Below are 25,524 nucleotides of genomic sequence, written 5' to 3' on the forward strand. Positions count from 1 at the left end.
CTTGCCTAGAAGATGCCTATTCACTCTTGACTTAAAGATACCCATATTGTAGGCGGTGGGGAAAACGGAAGCTGGAAGAGCATTCCACATCTTTGCAGTGCGTATAAGAAAAATTGATCTATAGGTACATACATAAATACATAGTATATTATTTGATCGACGACGATGACGAGTCACAAAGGACGAATTTCAACTTTTGACGATCTCTATGGCGCAAAAGGTAAGGTCCAGCTCGGGTCAGTATAGGATTTTAGAATTTCTTGGCTTAGGTATGAAGGATTATTCTGTATCTAAATGTACCATTCATGAGTCAATACATTATTATTTTCGTTTTAATACTAAACCGTAACTACCCTATTTTTAAGTGTGGAAGAGAGAAAATAGTAAATATTATAAAGCTGAGGAGTTTGTTTGTTTGAACGCGCTAATCTCATAAACTACTGGTCCGATTTGAAAAAATCTTTCAGTGTTAGATAGCCCAGAGTTATCGAGGAAGGCTATAGCCTATTTCATCCTCGTATTTCTACGGGAACGGGAACCACGCGTCTGAAACCGCGCGGCGTCAGCTAGTTCTTTGATAACTACATATATCTTGATGATATCTATTTTAGTAATCAGCCAATTTGATAGATATAAGGTACGGTTTAATATATTATTTTTTCATCCTACAGGTACTAGTCAAAAGGTTACCTCCAATAAAAAACCCAAAACCTCGTCTACACAAACTCTTCAAGGATTTTTGGTTGTACTGTGTCGTTATGGGATTCACCGCTGCTGAATCAGGTAAATATAAAAAACCATTTACAAAGTTCCCAAAAATACTTCTTATTTAAATGTACCCTCGATTTTAAATTTCTCGATTATCAACTCTAATTCCATTGTTTTAAAATTCAATCTCGCACTTCTTTGTCTATTCCTCGAGTATTTTCCACTTGTAAGGGGTCATCTATACATTACGTTTGAAGTACTTTTTGATAATAATCCATTTGAGATTTTAGTATTAATCCCACTTCTGATTTTGGAATACATCTTGAAAATGACATAACGTTTTAGTCTGCTATAAAATAATATTTCACCAAAAAATGCAGTACTGAATATCTTAGCATCGCAAGTTGAAATACTTGACAGAGTTGACGACAGAATGACAAATAATGATTTACACATTGTAAAAAATACATAATAATATTATATGTAATAACAAATACTATCGCTTTATTAATATAAATGAGTAAGTGTTAGAATATTTTTTAAAAACGTAATCTATCGATGACCCAAAATGTGCATATTATTACATAAATATACTATATTATTTAAACATCTTGTTGTCTCTTCTTCTATGGCCACGCCTGTAGCAATGCGAAAGCGTGAGTAAACATGCTTATAGAAAATTCTTAGATGTATGTATGTATTTTTTTTTGTTTTTTTTTATATCTACGAAAGATTTTTTTTTCTTTTTTTTGACATGATGATATATACAGATCTCTCAATTTATAGATATTTATATTATGAATTTTCATTAAAAAATAATTAGATTTTTCTGTAATGTTTAGTAAGTTATATAATTTTAATCAAAAAAATATTTTTTTTCTTTTTGTTTGATTACGTCTGGTACAAAATATTAATTTATTTTATATGTCATTATTTCAAAAATCGTTTTGCATACATCAAGTCCAGGGATGAATCCTTGTGAAATTTTTTTGATGTGTTGAAAATTGTAGTGTGTTTTGATTTATAAAATATATCAATGTTTTTTCAGTTTTTGTCGATTTTTAGAATGCGTTGTTAGAGTTTATTGTTTTACAATGTTGTATGTAGGAGTGGATACGATTGGTTTTTGCTTTTTAACGCGAGTTTTGATCGTTGGAAAACTTATATTCATATGAGGCTGAGATTTTTTTTAATTGCGCTGTTTTTGTGACTAAATAAATTGTATCAAAAGTACGTTTGGAATTGCAGTTTTTTTTTTGGATTTTGTGTGTTAATATAAGACGTGAAAATGTCTGAAGATCGCTGCATCAGTCGGGATGGGACGACAAGTTTTGGAAATATCGTTTAATACAAAATATGTCACGGTATCATCCCTTTCTAATCCCCTCCCATATGCAGCGACCTTCCAATGTATACCTGACTGGACGGACGGTACTACAGATTGCTTTGATTTTTATAACTTTAAAATTTACGAGTAAATGAATAAATTAAAATAAATAAATACCCTCTTATTTGAAGCTTAAAGAATGTCATTTCTCGACAATAATGCCAACACATTCTCACATAGGTATTCCAGATTTTAAAGACGTCTATAACACTTCTAAATATTAAAAATTACAACATATTTTCAAATTGTCTTCTTAACATTAAATCAACACTATCAAATCTTTTATAACTGAAAGTCAAAAATATATTTCGCAGATTAGCCAAATAATATTAACGAACTAACTATACACACGATTAATTTATTATGAAACACGGCTAAAACTAGGTAGGAGTATGTCAGTTTGGGTCGTGCCGCGTTCAAAAACCAGTCATGATTAAGGACCTTGAATGGGTTTCAAAATTGGGTAACAGACAGACAGACATGGGGAAAATTAGAGGAAGCCTGTAGCAGTAGTGGGGTCTATTTTGAATGAAAAGAAAAATGTATATTTAAACTTAATTTTATGTACAACTTTATATAATGTGACATCATTTACGAGTTACGATTACATATCGTAACTTCTATCAATTATTAAATATTTTGCAAATTCATGCATGCACAATGCACATTATATAATACCTATTTATATTAATTATTCTATATTATATTTAGATCGTAAGATTCGATAAAGAAATAAAAGGCTATATTATTATTATGGGTTTCGAACTAGTCGGGCATACTCTGACGTTGTATCACGAGAGGTTTAGCCGTGTTTCATAATAAGTTAATACGAACAACACTCACGATAGTTTAAATTCTAAAATATCCACAGGATTGTGGCCTCAAGAATGGTATGCGGGTGTAAAGGAGATAGCAGTAAAATCACCCTTTCTTGTGTCTCAAACGTCGTTACGTTCGGAAATGCGAGAGTTACAGTACACGTCAGCTGTTAGGAACGACTCTGTGTCGATCAACGAATTGCAGGAGTTGAAGACACAGATATTGAATCTGTTGGATCACCCGCCGGATGTGACGCCGATTGTGAACAAATTGACGTTTGCGCCGTGTATGTATTTGTTGAGCGTGTACTGGTTGGAGACTTTAAGGTGAGTGATGACTTTGTACTATTTTTTAGGTTGTAAACTTCGTTCGTAACACTCCCGATGATCCGCGCGGGCTGGGGGACGTGTAGCAATGAATAAAAACCCACGACTCATCACCTCACTTCGCCGCACGCACAATTTCACACCCGTGCAGTCTTTCCCCCGTCGCCCGCATATCATGGGAGTGTCATCAACGAACTTGCCAGACTATAGTAAGACCATTGGACGTCAGCAACGTTTTTATGTTTCTTCGTCTGTGTTAATTTAAAGATAAAAATCCCATGATTATATCTATCTTCAGGATGCAATATATGAATGTCTGTCCATGCCATAGGACTAGTTTTTGTTTATACGATTAGCTTTTTACAAAAACCCTAAATATACACTTACAATATACATACTGTTTTTCTTATAAAATCCGTTTGTTTAATAAAATGCACTCGTATTTTAAAAACCCTTATAATGCATCCGTTTCATAATCTGTTATTATTATGCTTTCAGAGTGTGTAACTCTCCAGAGCCAAGCTTGCAACACATTATAGAGTATTTAAGTGACACGGCGCTGCAGAAAGATAAGAGCGGTATGTGGCAATGTGTTGCCAGGTGAGTCAATACATTTATATGATCTGTACTTCCAAAAATGATTCATAAAGTTTCAAAAAAGGCGTCGCTCTATAAAAATGCAGGCTTTGTCAGCAAAGGTACTAGATTGATGACGCTGGTAAAGCTTGGGTTGAGACCAAGATGGCTATCAAAGCAATCTGTCCCAAGCTTATCTTTTGATGATAATTTGTGCCATGATATGTTCAATAGTTGCAGTTTTCTTCCGAATTTTCTTGCTTGATAGGTGGATTTCTGGATCTCTCTTCATTTATCACAGATATTCAGCTGTAATACTAAAGTATCGCGATTTGGTTATTATAATTTCTTACACACAAAACAGAGAGAGTTACATTTCACACTATGGAAGCAAATTTAAAAGCCACATACGGCTCAAAACCGTGTTGTTTGGAAATCCTTAATAGAGGGCTATGTCCAGCTGAAGACGTTCATCTGCTGATAATAATGATGATGATGGTTTACAATAAAATTGAAACGTATTGATTTGACAACAAACTTTCAACAGCGTCGGCGACAAGGTATTCCAAAAGTTCCTCGACGTGATGTCAGAAAAGCTCAAGGATGAATGTCGTGAAAGGGAACTGGAGGGTCACGCACAGTTCCTGTTGGTTAACTTCAACCACATCCATAAGCAGATCAGAAGGGTAGCGGATAAATGGTTGGCAGGACTGGTGGATAGGTTCCCGCATCTTCTTTGGAATTGTCGGGTAAGTTGTGATGTTATATTGGGAGAATGATGTCACTAAAATGATTTTTACGCTAGTACATGACTTTACCGCATGTACTATAAATTTCTTCTACATCATAAAACTTTACTTCTACTGTTATATCCAGTCGTCTAGTCGCTGCAATTGCAAAGTTGCCCTTTTGCGTGGTCCCTAACAAACAATGTCCTTGAAAAATAAACTAGGAGAATTATAATAGGAAACTCTATTATTATACTAATAAACAGCATAAAAGTTAGATTAACTAGGAGAAACTCTACAATTTTATTATTCTTGTTTTAGGTGCTTTGGTCAATGCTTGATATTCTCCAAGTATTGAGTTTCAGCTTGGAATTAGACGCAAACCAAGAGACGCCGCTTTTGAAAGTACCAGGTACTGATTTTACTTTGCAACTCCAGGACACTTTGGAAGGTCGTGAGGTGAGATGATTGTATTATGTCCATAGATAATTAATAAATTATTTAAATGTGCCATAATTTCCTAAAAATTCAGTCTTCATTTTTATACTGGTTTGTTGAGGACTCAAAAGGATTAGTCTATTTTACGCATATAAGTAAATAGCACATCCTATCACTTGCTACGGTTCTACGAGTAACTTTTATCTCCTTTGCTTGTTCCATTTTCATTATTCGATTCATACAAGTTTCTCGGTTTAGGGTACTCTGGACCTGATTCAGAATATCCTAAAAAAATCCTAAAGTCCAGGAACTTTGGCCTTGGTCTTCCCCTTTCAACATTTCCGTGTCTGTAAGTCTACCATACTAAGCATACCTTTCTCGATTTTTGGCATTTACATCTACTTCTGTATCTTTCTATCTATTTGTAAGTCCAGATATTTGGCTTTCAGGGCATAGTAAAAGATTTCGCTGATCGCTGTCACGGAATCGTACAAGAAGCGATGAAGTGGGCTCCACAGTCTACACGGTCACATTTACAGGAATATCTCAATCAGGTAAGTGCTTACATTTTCTTTATTTTCTCCAGCAAAGTATACATCCATTAATTAGCTATGTTAAATGCTGAAAAGCGGTGGACATCGTAAAAAAAACTGGTCCGTGCAAACGCCACATTCCGACCTCTTTGTGCTTTTGTTTATAACATTTCGATCTCAAAGATGTATGTTAGTTGATTAAGTATTCCCATGATTTGAGCGACTAACATTTCAGTGACTGTATCTGACGGCTTACGTCTATAGATCAATTTCTGTAATCACAGAGTCGTTTTCAAAAAATGAAAGTTGTGTAACGAAATAATTTTCTTATCACCAATGTGCAAATTTTACATTGCAATTTGCAATGTCAAACTTACTAATTAACTCGGTTTACTTTATGGTTTATATACTATACTAATGGTTTATCAGTTTATTCCTTCAACTGTTATTATAAACAACGTTCTTAAAATTTGAAAAGTGCTACTTACCTCATTCTTAGGTTCCAAACTCAACACTCTGGCATCACTGTGGTCTAGCTCTCGCAACGGGAGCTCTGTTAGGGGCGGCCGGTTTGAACCGCATGTCGGCGCCGCTGCCGAGGTCCGCTCTGGACAAGCGCCCGCCTTGTGTGACACAAGACTCCGCTGCTTTGCTGGCGGTGGTATCACAAAGAAGCCGATATGCTGGCGAAGTGAGTATAACATTGTTGTTTCTAAATGTGTGAAGGTTATAGTTATGGTTATTTAATAATAGCGTTGTAAGTGCAATAATATATTTATATAGATGATCTAGTTAATGTTGTTTGTTCATTTTGTAAATAAGACATGTTGTCGCATATTTTAAACCAAACTACCTTTCTCTTCAAAAAGAAAATGAAATCAGGGTTGTTGCAAGAAACGTTTCAAATTCGAATTATTGCAAATTCAGGTATCTTCAGACCTTATCTGAAATGCTCTTTCAGCATTCTGTATTTCTTATTTAGGTACAAATATAATTTAAGAACCAATAAAGAGATTGAATAAGTATGTTTTAATTTAAAACTTTCTTTTTAAAATAACAACCTCTAGACACTTTGGGGACGGGGAAAAGCAAATATTAGGTTTACAAGTACTGAGAAATTTACACTTCTGACGTGCAATTCTACGACTTTACAGTTTATTTTATTATTTCAAGCCGATCTAGCATATAAGATATAAGATTTTTAGCATATAAGATTTTATTTTTATTAACCGACTTCCAAAAAGGAGGAGGTTCTACGTTCGGCTGTATGTATGTTTTTTATTTTTTTTTGTGGACCGATTTTGAAAATTCTTTTTTTGTTTTGAAGGGTTTCATTCCAGGGTGGTCCCATTTTTTTCATGTCAGGATCTGATGATGGCATCCTGGAGAAATCGAGGGGAACTTTCGAAAATTGTTGGGACGGCTAGTGCGTTTGTTAGTGTTTCCATAAGGTATTTTAAACCACTACACTTTTATGAAGGTCTGGAGTTGATCTGATGATGGAGCCGAAACACAGACGATGGGAACTCGTCAACGATTTACAGCAGGTACCTTTTGTCTGGGCTTGATTTATTTGTATTGATGAGAACTTTCCACCTAGATGGGTTGTGACTGTATTAAGGGTCTGATGATGAAGACGAATGACAGTTAAGAGAACTCCTCAACGGTTCACAGTAGCTACCATGTGTTTGGACTTGATAAATTTGTATTGACGAGAACTTTCCACCTAGACGGGTTGTGACTGTATTAGGGGTCTGGTGATGAAGACGAAGGATAGTTAAGGGAACTCCTCAACGGTTCACAGTAGCTACCTTGTGTGTTGACTTGATAATTTTTATATTGATGAGAATGTGACTGCATAGGGGGTCTGGTGATGAAGACGGAGGACAGTCACCTTTCACGATTTTCTGAATATTCATATTACGTGTGGATAAAGGGGGAGTGAAATTTTGTATATGAGTTAAGGTAGTATTTTTAAAATTGGGATTGTAGGACTTAGATACTTATCATAAGAAAATAACGTTTCAACTAATTGCTTATTAATTTTTGTTCACACTCAGTGGGTGTGCTAACACTAAAAATTAAAAAATAAAAATTTTAATAAAAAAAATTGAACCGACTTCCAACTAAAAAATTAACCTAAACTAAAAAGCAAAAAATAACATCTTACCTATGTGCTACCTTCTGATCAGTTTGAAGGCGGTGCCAATCCAGTGTTATGTCTTAATTAAAGCCGTTTCTGAAAGAACCACAGAAATTTTGTAATTTAAACGGCTTAAATTAAAACATCACTGGCTTGGCACCGCCTTCAAACTGATCAGAAGGTAGCACATAGGTAAGATGTTATTTTTTGCTTTTTAGTTTAGGTTAATTTTTTAGTTGGAAGTCGGTTCAATTTTTTTTATTAAAATTTTTTTTTAATAAAGTCGCTTTATCAGCGCTTTAATCCGAAAACGGTTAATTTTACAGAAAAACTGCATCATACATTTTTGTAGACAAATTTATGAAGATCAATTTTTATAATGACCTATATTGACCTCCGAGCAATAGGTCGCGAAATATTTGCAAAAAACTAATTTTCGTGACCTTTTGGCGTTTGGCCGGCACGATATCGATGTCGTTTTTGTCGTATACCAAAATTCAGCTCAGTAGGAATTTTTCCCCAAATTGGAGTTTAAAATGCCTAAAATGACTGGACTATATGTTATTTATATGCCATTTGCGTATACCAGGTAGCGGGAGCGGTGCACGCAGACGGCGGCGGCGAAGCGGCCGTGTGGCGAGTGGGCTTGCGTCTGCACACGGCGCTGCGGGACGCCTGCGCCAGCGGCAGCGAGACGGCGCACCGAGCGGCGCTGTGGCGCTGTACGGCGCTGTTGGTACACGCCAGGTGTGCTATATTTTACATTCCTGTCAACGAAACTTTCGCCTATAACGTGTCTTATTCGAATTTGAGCTTTATATAAAAGGATGTCATTTAAAATGTCACCAACAAAGATGTTGCCATGGAAACGAACGATTTTTTTTTTATTCTTTACAAGTTAGCCCTTGACTACAATCTCACCTGATGGTAAGTGATGATGCAGTTTAAGATGAAAGCGGGCTAACTTGTTAGGAGGAGGATGAAAATCCACACCCCTTTCGGTTTCTACACGGCATCGTACCGGAACGCTAAATCGCTTGGCGGTACGTCTTTGCCGGTAGGGCGGTAACTAGCCACGGCCGAAGCCTCCCACCAGCCAGACCTGGACAAATTAAGAAAATCTCAATGTGCCCAGCTCAGCTCAAACCCAGGACCTCCGTTTTGTAAATCCACCGCGCATACCACTGCGTCACGGAGGCCGTCAAAAACGGAGGGCTGGAGGAGGTTGGCGAGGGACGAAATACATGAGCAAGATGGAGCATATGCCCAAAAATGGGCGTTTTAATAATGAATTGACATTTTTTGTAACTAATGAAAACGACAGACAATTTTTCTGATACAATTTTTTTGGATATAGACATGGTTGCTTACAATTATTATTAGATTGATTAATGTTTTGTAATTACTTTAATATTATTGAAGATAAAGGTTTTTTTTAATATTATTAGATCCGCTAACTCGGGGACGCCGCCCACAGCTAGAGCAGTACTTCACAGTATTGGTAAGTTAGATACTCACTTGAATGTTATTTGACTTTACGAGTAAATGCACAGCGGCGAAAGATCGTGTGTTGCCGCGTTCTCAGAAAATCCTTGTTTTAGTGCACTTTAGGTCCGCTACAGTATTGGTTAGTTAGATGACTATAAAGTCAGTCAGTAGAAATATAATAATAATAATAATAATAATAATAATAATAACATTTATAACAAGTGACCTTGAACTTTAGATGCGGTGTAATTTTAATTTGCATTCCATATTATATTTATTGCCCTTGTTTTACTATAGTCACTGTGAGACATTGTTACTTATTACATAAGAAACGTCTTTGTATAAAGGTGCGATGACTTATAGATAGTGGAAAGTGGCTGGATGAGGAAAGCAGAGGATCGTGTTTGGTGGTTCGTTTGGAAAGGCTTATGTCCAGTATTAGATGACTACAGGTTAATGATAATGAGGCGGCTCAAGACGTAGTGTTGATGGAAGACAGAAGTTCGCACTCGAAAGTTAGGACGTCATAGTGATCCGCGTTTTTCTAATACTTACCTTTTTTGGTTAAACTTGGAAGAACCTTTAGACCTCCTTAATCCGGTCCTGTCGCAAAATCAGTTTTTTAGACTACTTTTCTGCCGATTTTCATCTTTGTATGTCAAGCGGCTTTCGACATTTCGGGTTGAGTGTTCTTTCGCTTTTATGTAGGTAATAGCGCTACGTCCGCGACTTCGTCCGGCCTTAGGTTTCTTTAATCTGGCCCTTTCGCAAAATCGTTCTTAGTGAATGTCTACTAAATTTAAACTGCCAAACTTCATCTTAATACATGGAGCGGTTTTCGATATTACATGACCGTTAGCTTTAATATACTTATATAGATTTGTAATCAAGTATTGTGGACACTTCATGCGTTATAAAAGGGAAAAGTGGACCAGGGATGTGACAGAGTGGTATCCTAGGATAGGAAAAAAGAAAAGAGGTCGCCCCTGCCAAAAATGGGAGAATGACCTCAGACAGACAGCAGGAGACACATGGAGAAGGAAAGCAAGAGATAGATAACTATGGAAGTGTCTGGAGGAGGCCTATGCCCGAGGGCAAGCTGAAGAAAAGACAATCAGTGTCAATGATATATTACAATAATAATATTGTAATATATCATTACAATAGTGTACATGTATAAAAAAATCAGTAAATAAAGGCTTTTATTATTATTATTAGTTGTGTATTTGATTAGCCATTATTTCTCCCAGCGTGGTCCCAAGTGGACATATTCACGGAGGACGCAGTGACAACAGCGGTGGAGTGCTGGCAGTGGCTCAGCACGGCTCGGCCAGACCTGGAGCTGCGACTGCTGCAGGAGATCTTCATGGCCTGGCAGTGCACTGTGGACAGGAAGATGGGCTTGTTCTCCAAGCAGACTGACGAGATTAGCCCTTTAGCGGCATATGAAGGTATAGTGTGCATCCTGTAAGTTGAACTATGAGCGTAAACACATTTTAGGGTGTTAGTGACGTAGTGACATGAGTGACTTAATTACTGTCGCGTATGATATTTACAATTATTTGTGATATTTAAGTTACTGGGCCACCACGGAAAGGCCTTTTAACACTTTTATTTATAATTGTACCTGCGTACACAACTGTCATTTTGCTTTAACTATCTCGCCAATTGTAAACAAACATAAAATTCCCGCCAATTTACTTTTGAGTGAAATTTCCTTTAATATATATTTTCAGTGATAATTGCCATAGAATATTTTTCACATTTAATTCCTTGTGCATTTCCTTCGTTTTCAGAGTGTATGTCCTTTGTTATAGGTGCTAAACTAGAACCGAGACCACCATTCGTGGCTCCTCATGCGGTGTGGGTGCGGTACCTTTGCGAAGTAGCCGAGACGGCTAAATACAATAGTTTAGAAAAAGTAGAAATGTTGGCCAGTTTATTGCACAGGTAAGAAAGCGTCATCATTAAAGTTATCGAATCTGGTATATTGACTAGTCGAAGAAAAGTTAAAATTGAAGGAAAAATACAAGCGATAGCTCTGTCTAAAGAATTTTGGCAGATTAATTTTTCCTTCACTAGTCTAATAATATTAAAAAGTTGAATTTTTGGATATTTAATTTATCTTGTGACTTTTCAGATCGTTGCCCGTGACCGTTGGTGATATACGTGATCATATCAACAGGCACGTCGAAGCCGCGGGGGTGAGGTTTAGGTTAGTGAAGAGAAGTTTTACGTCTTCGTAATCGCTTTTTTAACCTTCGGCGCAAAAAGAGGGGTGTTAAAAGTTTTGTTCGTGTCTGTATGTCTGTGGCATTAGAGCTCCCGAACGGATGAAGCTATTTTAATTTAGTTTTATTTCTGTATTAAAAGTGACTTATGTGCGTGTGTTTTTAGACATGTTTAAAAGTTGTGGGGGGTGAAAGTGGGGAAGAATAACCGTATGTCTGCCAATATACTCGAGTGGTCTCAAATGAAAGCGCACTGAAAGAGAATATTGATAACTTGATCGAGAGTGTAATTAAAAATTTCATGACATTTGGGGGTTTTCAAAATTTTCACTTTTATTAATTGAAGTTAAATTAAGTTACTTTTAGTTTTTTTTTAATCATTATGGATTGCTTGATTGATTTAATAGATCGAATTTATATTTTCTTGTTCATAGACTCCTATCGTGCGGACTGTCTCTTCTGCAAGGGGACATCTTGCCCCGGTCTCTGGCGCGCAACATCCTCCGAGAGCGGGTGTACAGCGCTTGCCTAGACTACTTCTGCCGCGGGCTGCAGTGTCCCGCCAAGATGTCCGGCGCTCTCAGGGAGGACATCATATCGCTGATCAAGTTCTGGCAACTGATGCACTCGGACAAGAAGTATTTGAAGAGTAGCGATATAGGGGGTGAGTAACAATAGGGATGATGACAGTTTTTGAAACTGTATGGTCTCTCCTCCAAGGGGACATCTTCCCCCGCTCTCTGGCGCGCAACATCTGGGGGGGGGGATTAGGATTAGGATAGGATTATGTATGGTCTCTCCTCCAAAGAATATTTGCCTTATCTTTCATATATAAGGAAATGGTAATATGACCCTTTAACTAGTCGAGAAAGACTGTGCTAGGTAGTGCTGTAGAGTGGGTACGACAATAGACTAACAGGGTGAGGATTGAACCACCGCCCCCCAATCATGAGTCCAACCTTTCTTACCGTTGAGCTATTGAGGCTTGACAAGGTTTGGTGGCTCTATGCTCTTAAATCCTTCATATTAAAAGGCCTGGGCTGTAGTGGCCTTTCAAATAGGCTGTTAATGATGAAGACAATATTGATCACATCGAGCGAATGTTCATATCAGTCGCTACATCTATACCAAGTTCAGATTGTAAGTCATTATTTATAACTAGCTGACGGCGCGTGGTTTCACCCGCGTGGATCCCGTTCCCATAGGAATACGGGGATAATATATGGTCTATAGCCTTCCTCGATAAATGGGCTATCTAACACTGAACGAATTTCTCAAATCGGACCAGTAGTTCGCTTTAAAATTATACGTATAAAACTCTTCTTGAATCACTCTATTTAAGTATAGAAGCCGCATTAAAATCTTTTGTATTGTTTATAAACAAGGGTTTTCATCCCTATGTTGTAAATGTCCCTAGGATCCGTACAAAACGCTTTGCGTCTTCTTTTGTCATACACACGGCTAGGGTTTGGAATACCCTTCCCAAGTCCCTGTTGTTTCCTGAATCTTATAATTTGGGTATCTTCAAAACAAGAGTGAATAGGCCTTCTAGGCAAGCGTGTCCCATTTTATACTGTATCTACACTTACCATCAGGTTAGATCATGGTCAAACGCGAGCCTATTCGCATAAAAAAAAAGATTATGTATTTTATACTATGTTAAGATTGATTTATTTGCAGCGGAGTTTGAGCTCATGGGCCCGAGCAGTAACCAAAGCATCTACACGTCAAACTCACCGACCGACAACCGCTCGTCAGTCAACAGTAGTGATATTGGCAATCGACAGACTACGGGCTGGATTAATACGGTGAGAACGGTTGTTTATCCTATACAACACGCAGAGAAAGGGGAGTGTTGATCGATCGTCAAGGAATTTCTTAACCCTACATCCTGTAGTCACAAGTTCAGGACTCTGCTCGGAGTTTTTCCCTCTACCACGCGATGGATACCATGGAATGCTAAGATATTCGTCTCTATCTTGGCAAATTCGTTGATGACACTACTATCGCCGTAGAGGTTTTATGTAGCACACTACCATGATATGCTGGCGACGGGGGAGGGGGGGGGGCTTTATTTGCCAAGCTATGCAGCCTTACTCTATGTGTACTACTACAACATTGTTTATGTATTCGGATGTAAATTATTTGTTGGGTATTGTTGTTTTACACCGCACCTGCTTATGTCCTTGTGTTATCCTAAGCTGAAGGTTGCCTGGAAGATATCGCTACATAGCGATAAGGCCGCCCTTTGTACTTGTTTCTGATCTCTGCATAATATGTTTCTATTTCTCTTGTTTTTGTCATTGTGGTGTGCAAATAAAGTACATTTTATCTATCTATATTTTATTTATACAGGGTGCTCGGGAGTATTTCCCATAAGTCTGGGGTTGTATTCTTTACCGAAAATTAATTAAAAATGTTGAAGGAAAATGTGTTCTAAAATTAATATATTCGGGGTAAATAATATTTCTTTTGTAAATAGATCTTAAAATGTGTTTCTTATACGCATCTTTATAATTATGACGTAGCCAAGTTTGACGTATTTTAAAATGCAAGGATAGATAAAGGCTTGTGTTACATGGATAGTCGGACTTATTTGAATTACTTTGTATGAAAACATAAAAAAAAATCATTTTTAGTTAAAAAATATTAGTTATGCAGTTCAGCTGCTAAAAGTGGACTCGTCAACACCTTGAAGTTATGGGAAATACTCCCGAGCACCCTGTATAATGGAGTAACTATTTAAGTTTTCAAAAATGCTTTTAAACTTACTTGTCAGAGTATTTGATTTGAATGTACTTTATGTGGTAGGTGCCCATGTCAACGACGACGTTGTCTAGCGGGGCGGGCAGCGTGGCGGGCAAGAGGTCCATACGCAGCATCAAACCGCCCGCCAAGTCGCAGGACCCCTTCGTCAAGGACTATGTACGGAAAAGGAATCTTATATTGGAACTCATGGTAAATATTTTTGATTTTTAAATGTATGTACCTGCTATTTAGCTTTTCAAGTTAACTTGGTGACCTCTCTTGTACACATATCTGGAGACGAGAGAGATATATTGTCCACCAATAGCTGGGCAATCGAAAAACATCATTCTCACTTATGTTGCGATGAAATCAAAGAGGGATATTTTGGATTAAATAAGTACTTCTATCCAAAATACTCGCAAATCAATTAGTTTATTTGCTAATAAATTATATGGTTTGAGGATGCTTTGAGGGGAGGGGATGAATGCAAGGCGACCTATAAAAGGGGTTCATAAAAAAAGGGAAGAGGCCAAGGCAAACATTCAGGACATTCTCAATAAAGGCTAGGTCAAGAGTACCCTAAACCGTCGAACTTGTATAAAACGATTGATGAGAATGAAAGAAGCAAATTAGCTTCTTTCAATATCATCAGTCCTTTTATACAAGTCAGTTTAGGTTACTCCATCCATGCAAAGATCTTAGCAACATTTTATTTTATGTGTACAACAAAATATTTTCTAAATCTCCATTAAATTATTTCCAATAATATATATAAATAATTGCCGCTCCTTTTTCAACTTGTGTAGGTGTAGGTGCTATTGTTAAAAGTTCCTCGATTAACGGGTGGTATTAACATTCATTATCTATGTTATTGTGGAGGCGGATATCAGTGTTGGTATAAATAAGAGGGTGTTTGATGACTCGAGCTCAGTTGTTTGTTAGGCAGCGTGACGGTCACGCTGCCAGTCGCCTTAGTAATTTTGTGCAATAATATTTTGTGTTGTAATTATTGATCATAAATTGTTTAGTGTGGCCATGGAGAACATGTCGGGCTGGGAAGAGATGAGTGATTACCATTCTGAAAGGATCCTTTAAACCTGCTTCCAAGTCACAAGTACTGGGACCTACTCGAAGTGTTTCCTCTACCACAAAATAATGATACAATCACTGTCGCTGCTACTCGTCACATCACAATATATCTAAAAACTGAATGTTCACAGGCAGTAGAAATAGAGTTCCTCGTAACGTGGCACAACCCGCACAGCCGGCCGGAGCAGGCGGTGCCGGGTGAGGACAACATAGCGACGTGGCGCTCCAAGCCCAACACTGAGCGCACGTGGCGGGACTACACCAAGCTGGCATGGGACATTAGCCCCATGTTGGCTGTGTTTTTACCTGAAAGGTATACTTTGCGACCGATGAAAAACGGAGAGGTTATCAATTCGATGTCTTTATATTTTTTTATGTATGAACACGCGCAACTTTTTACTGAGCGGTCCGATTTAAATAATTATTTTTTAATGCAAAGCGGTGTATTCCGAATGTGGTCCCATAAAATAAAAAAGAATCCAATTATAAGGGTAGGAAAACAGCAATTCTAAATCAAAACCACGCATAACTTTATATAAACTAGTCCGATTTTGATAATTCTTTTTTTATTTATTGTAAACTAATGGCTTTTATAATAACTTCCCTATTTTTCCCTTGATGTTTCCACAAATCTCCTTTTGTACAAAATTCCTCCACATAAGGACTATCCTCTAACTTCAAAGAATATTAAAAAAATTAAATATTGACGACCTCCGTGGCGCAGTGGTGTGCGCGGTGGATTTACAAGACGGAGGTCTTGGGTTCGATACCCGGCTGGGCCGATAGAGATTTTTTTAATTGGTCCAGGTTTGGCTGGTGGGAGGCTTCGGCCGTGGCTAGTTACCACCCTACCGGCAAAGACGTAACGCCTAGCGATTTAGCGTTCCGGTACGATGTCGTGTAGAAACTGAAAGGTGTGTGGATTTTCATCCTCCTCCTGACAAGTTAGCCCGCTTCCATCTTAGACTGCATCATCACTTACCATCAGGTGAGATTGTAGTCTAACTTGTAAAATTTTTCAAATTAATTTTCCATAAAGACTATAACCGTAGAGTTATAGGAAATTATCCCGAGCACCCTCTATAGTTGTATAAATGCACTAATTTTTTTTTCTTAATAGTGGTTGAACCTTAGAAGATACCTTTGGCAACAAGATATGCGGTAAAATAACTTTTCTTTATATACCTATTTGGTTTATTGAGTCTTCATTATTTCCACAGACTGAAGAACGAAGGTATCATAGCCGAGATTAAGAGGAAGGTGCAAATGCATCCCACATCGGTCTGTCACATACCGCAAGCGATGAAGTATCTGGTCACCACAGAGAACTTGCTCAGTGATGCACATGAGGTATCTATATAATATTTGAGTAAGGTCCGGCATTAGAAATATATACCGTCATCTGTTATTCATTAGTGCTATATATAAATAATAACGGACGCCTGCGACTTCGTCCGCGTGGAATTTGGGTTTTGACAAACTCCTTTGGGAACTATGGATTTTACGGGATAAAAATTAGCCTATGTAATCTATCTCTTCTTTGAGTTTCGGTGATTCGGTTCAGTAGTCGAGGATGTACAGACTCAGTACAGTATTCATACCGTCAAAATCATGAGGTTTTCGCAAATCTTAGGAATCCAAGGATTTTTCCAAGATAAAAAGTAGCTATATGTTAATCCAGATTAAGATCTATTTCCATTGCAAATTTCAGCCAAATCGCTTCAGTAGTAGAGGCGTTAAAGAGTAACAAACATCCAAACAGACATACATCCATACAAACTTTCGCGTTTATAATATTAGTAGGATGTTCACAGTGACACATTGCAAATAGGTGGCGAATAGCGGCCAAACACATTTTTCATACAAAATCTAGGAAACAATGTGAACGGAATGTCTTCTAATTTGTTAAAGCTAAAATTACTCAAAACTTCAAAGTACCTATGTGTGTGTAATATTATGTTCATAGAAACTATCTTAAAATGGATTTTTTGCGTCGTATTATGCTCTCTACTTTTCACTAGGCTTGCCGGTAACCCTGTTAGTACGCGAGTAGTAGAGTAGTGCTAGGGTAGGGGTAGATTAGGGTAGGTATAGGGAAGAAGTGCACATAAGTCGAAAGGAAGCTTGACCGGGTCCGCTTGTTAATTAATGAAAGTTAAGAATTTCTTATAAAACTTTATTTAAAAATCATGTATTTTTTCCAAACGTTAAAAATTGTGTTGTCTATTTTGTGACGTCACAATTTTACTTGATGTACTAAACGTCAAACTAATTGTTAACTAAAATTTTTGTCAACCGCTCCATTTAAAAGGATTTGTTAACGTGACGTCATGAAACAGTTGAATTAAAGACCATCATGGCCGACAGGCGTTTTGTCAAATAAATATTTAAAAATTAAAATTTTCATGTAATCAGTTCTCGAATAAATATGAAATTTTTTTTTCTATCTAGTAGAACGATAATGATCAATTTGAGACCATTAAAAAAAAAGAAGTCAACTAGCCTATTTGCCCACATACAATTTTACCCAAAAAAATGCGTCATTGTTAACAAGGATGAAGCCACAATTGACAGCCACATATTGCAGGGCAGGTGGTAGCCGCATATGTAAAACGTGGGCGTAAATAGGCGCTCATTTTAATATATTTCCAGTTGGTGCACATGGTGACGTGGGCGCGGGTGACGCCCATGGAGGCGCTGTCGTACTTCAGCAGACAGTACCCGCCGCACCCGCTGTCGGCGCAGACTGCGGTGGCCACACTCACCTCATACCCGTCCTCTGCCGTGCTGTTGTACATTCCACAACTCGTCCAGGCTTTGCGGCATGACACTGTGAGTCTTTTGCTATGTTACAAATATCATCATCATCCATCATCATCATAATTATCAGCCGACAGACGTCCACTGCAGGACATAGGCCTTTTGTAGGGACTTCCAAACATCACGATCCTGAGCCGCCTGCATTTGGCGAATCCCCGCGACTCGCTTAATGTCGTCAGTCTACCTGGTCGACTAACACTGCGCTTTTTAGTGCGGGGTCGCCATTCCATTTGTACAGGATAATCTTTTCACCGTGTTGTGGGAAATGATAAGCACAATTTGTAATTTGGCATTTAATTATTATAACATCAAACGTTGCCGTGGGGTAACATACTACTAACGCCATCTAGTATTACATTTGAGAACTACGAAATTAGCTTCGCGACACGTTGAACTATGTCGGTGACTTTCGTTCTTCTACGGATTTGCTCATTTCTGATTCGATTAAGTTATGTGTAGCGGTCAACTTATGTCTGTCATCGATACCGTAGCCGACCAAAAGAATTTGCCAAGCTATAACTCTAATTATTCGTAATACCTACGTGGTCTGTTTCAGATGGGCTATGTATCGGAACTTATAAAATCCCTGGCAAAGAATTCTCAAGTGGTGGCGCACCAGTTGATTTGGAACATGCACACAAACATGTATACAGACGAGGAAATGCATAATAAAGACAGTAAGTAAATTTTCACAATTGAAGATAGACATTAATCGACCTTTAAAACAACTTCTGACGTCAGCCCGTCTCCGACATAATCTGCGTATCCTTCCCAATGCCGGATTAAAGTAATTTTGTATCCTAAAAGCAATCTTTCCCTGTGTCCCTCGATCTTTAAGTAAACTACAAAGAATGTTATCAAAATAATGTTAATAGATAGGTAGAATAGGACAATATGTGATACATATGTGTTAAATTAGACTAGTTTATCAAATTATAATTAATATATTTCTTTACATAATACAATATACTTTCAATAAGTTGTATATTATAATAATATTGCAATACATATCCACTATAACTTGATAGGGGTGTTCTCGCGAAGACAGTTGAACAAAGAATGCCACTATGACATGTCTTTTATAGCGTGTCACTGCCAATATGGCGCCAGCCGCCATATTGGATTTTGTTCGTGACCGGAAGTCATTGTTCAACCGTGTTCATTACATTTAATTTAATTAAAACTGGTCAACATAAATGATACTGATATTGAAAGAAATAACTAATATTAGTAGCAAATACTAGCCAATATTGGCATACGAGTCAATTTATGTTGCAGTGTTCGTTCTTTATCGTCTCTGGTGCCGCCCAATACATGATACCCTTCCAGGACTGGTCCTTTCTTTCGAAGTCTTTCAAGATAATGTACCACTCAATTTGTAGGATATTGCTCCTGTTAAAGTGTATACCTATTAATTATGCAACAGTAAAAAAAACAGCTGGTTAGTAACAACTTTTAAATAAATAACCTCGTTATTGAAACAAGTTGGGAGGAGGGAAGTTAAAGTTAACAAAAGTACAAAATGCGTGGTACATTATCTTGTTCCGACGCTCAGAAATTTTTATTACGTGGTAACCCAGGTAGCTACCAGAATCAAGAATTTTCGTAAATATAAAATTAAGCGTCTCATCAAGATGAACTTGACAGTAATTTAGAAGATTAACTTTTTTTTAGCGGCACTGTTCGATACACTGGAGAATCTTACCAAGTGTATAGTGGACACGCTCTCCGGGCCCGCGAAGGCGTTCTACGAGAGGGAGTTCGATTTCTTCAGCCAAATCACCAACATCAGCGGAATTATACGACCGTTCCCGAAGGGGGCCGAGAGGAAACGAGCGTGTTTGGAGGCTTTGAAAGGTGTTAAGGTACCCTCGATTTTTATTTTTGAATCAGTGTGCCTAATGGCAGTTTTCAATATTTTCATACTATTACTACCGCGTGAACGTAAACGCGAATTTATGTGGAATTATTCAATTCCATATAAATTCCAGTTGTGCAGAAGTGCCAGTAGATGACGCTGTTTCAATTCATTAAAAATTCGTGTTTATGATATCGCGATCGTCACAGTATCAAACTGCCACTATCTGTTACTAATCGTTAAACATTAATCGTTCTAGTTTGTGATGTTTTTCAAGATTTTTTGAAAATATTTTCAGATTGTTCACATGAATTAGAAAATTTCCACCCTATGGGGATAAAAAATTTAAATTGTTTATGAATGTTTATCATTTTACAAGATAAAATATGAAATATTTAAATATAAAAAATAGATGGAAGTTTACACTGTTATGCTCGCGGACGAAGTCGCAGGCCTCCGCTAGTAGTCAAGTTTTCTTCGTCTTAAACCAAGATCCCCCATAATGTATCCAATTATTATTATAAAAAAATTATAATTCTAACAAACCTTCAAAAATCAATCATTTTAAAACATCCTGTATTTTCAAACATGTACCCTATTCGCCGCATGCCGCTATGCCGCTCGTCGGTCCCTTTGAGGTCATTCACTTTCGCCTTAATAGGTCAAAGTTCAATGACTTCATACTTAAGAAACAGAATTAAAGAGGATGTTTAAATTTTTTCAAAAATAAATTTTTTTTTCGCTTGTGTATGAATTAACTTGCAGTTATTTTTAATATTATTAAGGGGTTTCTTGTATTGGACTGGTGTATAAGTCAAGATATATACTCGGAGGCACAATTATCCACCCACTTTAATATGACACGAGTATAGTAAAGTGGGCGGATAATTGTGCCTCTGAGTATATAATGTATAATGTATGTTCGTTTTGCTCTGTACGCAGGTGCAGCCTGGCTGTTATTTGCCGTCAAATCCCGATTCTATGGTCATTGACATTGACTATAAAAGTGGTAAGTTATTTTATATTTATTTAAACGAAAAAATGTTGTAAAAAAATATCGACTTAACCTAACTCTCCACCTGGGTCACAAGACCCGGGCTCTGCTCGGAGTTTTTTCAGCTTCACAATGGATCCAGATGGTGAATCCATGGAATGCTAAGAAATTCTTCTCATTAATGTACTTTTATTTGTTGCGATTTATCCTATTAATATTATAAACGCGAAAATTTGTATGGATGTATGTTTATTTGGATGTTTGTTACTATTTAACGCCGCTACTACTGAAGCAATTTGGCTGAAATTTGGTTTGGAAATAGTTTTTCTCTGAATTAACACATAGGCTACTTTTTATTCCGGAAAAATCTATGGTTCCCGGGGGATTTGTGAAAAACTAAAGTCCACGCGGACGAAGTCGCGGTCGTCCGCCAGTTTTCATATAAGCCAGGAGCCCTTCCATCCCATCGCAACAAACGAAATATCATTAATATTGCTCTTTCTTTACGATAAGTTTAAAGTGATAGACAAAATTATGTCATTGTTTATTGGCTTGGATCTTAGGTCTACTGGTGTTGAGATGAAGTAGTCAGGTTTATACTTGTTCCATCAAATGTTAGTGTAAAAACTAATTTTTCAGGTACCCCCATGCAGAGTGCGGCAAAAGCGCCGTATCTGGCGCGTTTCCGAGTCAGAAAGTACGGCATTGCTGAGATGGAAGCTGTTGCTATGGCCATCGCGTCTGGGGAAGAATTACCATCAGTTAGTACTATACCTTTGGATATAATTTATTTATTTGGATTTTCAATGTATATATATTTAATACACATTGAAAGCCAATGATACGGACTTGCTATTTTGCTAGAGAATTAATTCAAAGAAAACTATTTATAAAATACTAGCGGACACGGTCAAGCTTCGCTTTGACTTTTGCGCACTTCTTTCCTTCCCTTACTTACCCTACCCTACCCCTACTTTACCCCTACCCTAAGCTCCCTGACAAATAGTCTAATAGTGAAAACGTGACAAACAGACTTACCATTTATAATATTAAGTATGTCAAATCAAATCAAAATTCATTTATTTCAATTAGGCTTAGTTTACAAGCACTTTTGAAAGTTATATGTCAAAATTTAATTTAACCTAATGGTGGTAATAATAGACGAAAACTTAAAATTAAAGTTACGAGTTATGGATTTCATTAATGCCCGCTTGACTTGAAGGAGTAAGCGTGTGATTGCGTTACGAAAAATGTAATTGGGCGAGGCAAACGGACGATAACAGAGAGAGCGAAAGAGGTTTTACTTCAGTTATGTGGTCAAAAGAACATTTTTTTTTTTAACAGGAGGAAGGCAAAGACCGTTACACATCCATAGCGGCGGAGACGTGGCAGGCGGCCATTTTTAAAGTGGGCGACGACGTGCGCCAAGACATGCTCGCGCTTCAGGTCATCTCGCTGTTCAAGAACGTGTTCCAACAAGTCGGCCTGGACCTGTACTTGTTCCCGTACAAGGTGGTTGCCACTGCGCCTGGGGTGAGTCACATTGTTGTGTTATAAGCAGATATAGCTAGCATAACCATAAATATTTTTTCAAAATTCATAACCTGACTTGAAAAACAAATATAATTGAACCGACTTCAAAATCACAAAAATAAACTAAAAAGCGAAAAATAACGTCGTATTTTGCTACCTTCTGATCACTTTGAAGGCGGCGCCAAGCCAGTGACGTATAAATTAAAGCCGTTTTTGAAAGCCGTTCTTAAATCCTAAAAGTTTATGATTTAATCGGCTTTAGTTAATGCATCACTGTGTTAGCACCGCCTTCAAAGTGATCAGAAGTTAGCACGTACGATGTTATTTTTCGCTTTTTATTTTATTTTTGTGATTTTGAAGTCGGTTAAATTTTTTTTGTTAAAAAGATTTTATTTTTCTGTTTTTAGTGTCCTGATCAGTTCAATTTTAGTATCTTTGAAACAAAAATGAATTTTTAAAATTGCTTAAGAAATGACGAAGTTATGCGGTAATAACTAAAAAAAATAACATACGCGTCGAATTGAGAACCTCCTTTTTTGAATTCGTTTAAAAAGTATCAACCCACGAAACTAAAGCGAAAAATATTATATTTTCTACCCACTGATCACTTTACTGGCGGTGCCAATCCAAATTGAAGGCGTATCAGATTTTCGATTCTCAGACATTTTTCTGTCATCAACACCCCACGGTGTTCGATATCGCTTTGTTCGATATCGCTCTTAATTTGCAATGGGTCGAATTATAGTTTGACAACTTCATTCGTAACGCTCCCGATGGTCCGCGCAGGCCGGGGGGGCGAGTAGCGATGAATGCACCTCACTTCCCCGCACGCACGATTTCACACCTGCGCAGGCTTTCCCCCCGTCGCCCGCCTATCATGGGAGTGTCATCAACGATCTTCCTAAACTATAGTCGACAATTTTTTTGTCTGCACGAGATATTTTAGGCCTATTACCTTTCTTAGTTAATGTAACTTTTTAACAACAAAGTTCATCTACATTAAATATCGTATTTATAATATTTTCAAGGCATAAAACGGTTTGATTAATGCGATATTTTTTTTAAAATTTCATAATCTTCTATGATTGTGATTGTAATAGGGATGATGACAGTTTTTTAAATTGTATATAAATTAAGAGTATACTAATAGTAAAGCAATTTTGTAAAAGGAACAGGGTATCTGCGATCATTACTTTCGGAGCTACAGGGATTTAAAGAGTCAGATTTGCGGCGCTGCCGCGGATCCCTGAAAAACGCCCCATACAAAATGGCACGAACTAATGACGTCATAGGCAATGTAATGATCGTTAGATTTGTATGCGCGTTCAAACAATCTTTGTAGTTCATATATTAAAAAATGTTACATGTAATGTAAGGAAGCTAAAACTGTATGAATTTTCATCTAATTACGATAATTTTTTTTTAATAGTTTTTGTAATCTTATAATCTCATTTATTTTGCAAATATCCAGACAATCTTTGCTTTTTATGTATAAATTAGTTAACATTGACCCTATTTACCCGAATGTATCATAAAAATCAATATATTCAAACCTAGTCATCATCCCCATTTCCAGTGTGGCGTGATAGAATGCGTGCCGAACGCCAAGTCTCGAGATCAGTTGGGCAGACAGACAGACATCGGCATGTACGAGTACTTCATCAAGAAGTATGGCGACGAAACTACTAGAGAATTCCAGGTATTTTGGTTTTTTTTTAAAGAAAAATTAATAAATAATATTATTCTTGAGACATTGGCTATTCAAAGAGTTATCATGAATGTTTATACATTTTTTTAATGTAAAATTTACTTTTTTTGACGACCTCCGTGGCGCGGTGGATTTACAAAACGGAGGTCCTGGATTCGATCCCCGGCTGGGCAGATTAAGATTTTCTTAGTTGGTCCAGTTCTGGCTGGTGGGAGGCCGTGGCTAGTTACCATCCTACTGGTAAAGATGTACCGCCAAGCGATTTAGTGTTCCGGTACGATGTCGTGTAAAAACCGAAAAGGGGTTTGGATTTTTATCCTCCTCCTAACAAGTTAGCCTGCTTCCATCTTAGACTGCATCATCACTTACCATCAGATTATAGTCAAGGGCTAACTTGTAAAGAATAAAAAAAAAAATAAAAGATCTGTGCCAATCTTTTAAATTCTCTTTCGCTTTTCCGTGGAAAAGATTTAATGATGGTTGACAAACAAGTAGATATTTGCTCACTTGATTTTAAGTGATAAAAAAGTCAATCTATAAAAGGCCGATCAACCTGACTAGTGTTTAGCCTTACAGCTTTTATACATATGGCGCTCGCGCCGACAAAATAGGGAGTGGTGGGAAGAACGAGCGGCATAAAATGCGGCAGGTCGAGGTACATGGACACACGTCTCTGCTTACTTCCCTCTATACTTCCCACGCCACTTGTGCTGAGTGCAAGAGGTGTGTGAGGTACAAGAATTGGTAAAAATATTCTTTAACTAGCAAACCCGGTCAAGCTTCGCTTTGACTTATGTGGACTTCTTGCCTACCTAACCTAGCCCTACCCTACAAATGCTCCGCACAAACTTCCACCCCCCCATTTTAAGGAAAGGGGGGGGGGGGGGTTAGAAAGTGACAAAAAGTAGCCTATGTCACTCTCCATTCTTTCACTTGATGGAGAGTGATACAGGTTACTTTTTGTCATCCCCCATTTCCCTAAAATGGGGGGGGTGGAAGTTTGTATGGAGCATTTTTATATATTGTCTATCTCTACTTAAAAAAAACATGCCAATTCGTCGCTCCGTCTTACCGTGAAAGTACAAACAAACACACATTTTCACATTTATAATATTAAGTATGGATTAAAATGAAATTAAACGTTTTCCAGGCCGCTAGAAGATGTTTCGTGACATCGATGGCCGCCTACAGCGTGATCGGGTTCCTGTTGCAAATCAAGGATCGACACAACGGCAACATTATGCTGGACACGGACGGACACATCATTCATATAGGTAAAGAGCATATTATTACAAAAAAAATATTGTTTTTGTTTTTGCTGTTTCGTGCACAAACTTTTGATTAGAGTAAGCAAAGCAAATTGTGCACACAGTGAAATCTTTATTTTCCTCGAAATT

General features: G+C 37.5%; 1 protein-coding gene across 3 annotated transcripts in view; it reads left to right on the top strand.

Moving 5' to 3' along the window:
- Positions 1-25,524, top strand: part of LOC112048652 (phosphatidylinositol 4-kinase alpha) — a 49,105-nt gene that overhangs the window by 18,244 nt on the left and 5,337 nt on the right. The window contains exons 12-37 of one of the 3 annotated variants that reach the window (XM_024086282.2): positions 672-783; positions 1,353-1,364; positions 2,967-3,240; positions 3,739-3,840; positions 4,364-4,565; positions 4,866-5,003; positions 5,432-5,536; positions 6,015-6,206; positions 8,248-8,405; positions 9,107-9,159; positions 10,397-10,597; positions 10,964-11,096; positions 11,287-11,361; positions 11,812-12,041; positions 13,058-13,185; positions 14,189-14,335; positions 15,346-15,527; positions 16,435-16,564; positions 17,867-18,046; positions 18,591-18,711; positions 19,709-19,899; positions 20,835-20,901; positions 21,526-21,647; positions 22,231-22,419; positions 23,996-24,118; positions 25,278-25,401. In XM_024086282.2, coding sequence (XP_023942050.1) covers positions 672-783; positions 1,353-1,364; positions 2,967-3,240; positions 3,739-3,840; positions 4,364-4,565; positions 4,866-5,003; positions 5,432-5,536; positions 6,015-6,206; positions 8,248-8,405; positions 9,107-9,159; positions 10,397-10,597; positions 10,964-11,096; positions 11,287-11,361; positions 11,812-12,041; positions 13,058-13,185; positions 14,189-14,335; positions 15,346-15,527; positions 16,435-16,564; positions 17,867-18,046; positions 18,591-18,711; positions 19,709-19,899; positions 20,835-20,901; positions 21,526-21,647; positions 22,231-22,419; positions 23,996-24,118; positions 25,278-25,401 — 3,691 coding nt within the window. Of the gene's footprint in view, positions 1-671; positions 784-1,352; positions 1,365-2,966; positions 3,241-3,738; positions 3,841-4,363; positions 4,566-4,865; positions 5,004-5,431; positions 5,537-6,014; positions 6,207-6,880; positions 6,950-8,247; positions 8,406-9,106; positions 9,160-10,396; positions 10,598-10,963; positions 11,097-11,286; positions 11,362-11,811; positions 12,042-13,057; positions 13,186-14,188; positions 14,336-15,345; positions 15,528-16,434; positions 16,565-17,866; positions 18,047-18,590; positions 18,712-19,708; positions 19,900-20,834; positions 20,902-21,525; positions 21,648-22,230; positions 22,420-23,995; positions 24,119-25,277; positions 25,402-25,524 lie in introns of all 3 variants that reach the window. The other 2 variants (XM_052882786.1, XM_024086283.2) reach the window with 2 other exon arrangements.

The sequence above is a fragment of the Bicyclus anynana genome, chromosome 8, assembly GCF_947172395.1.
Source record: "Bicyclus anynana chromosome 8, ilBicAnyn1.1, whole genome shotgun sequence".
NCBI lineage: Eukaryota > Metazoa > Arthropoda > Insecta > Lepidoptera > Nymphalidae > Bicyclus > Bicyclus anynana.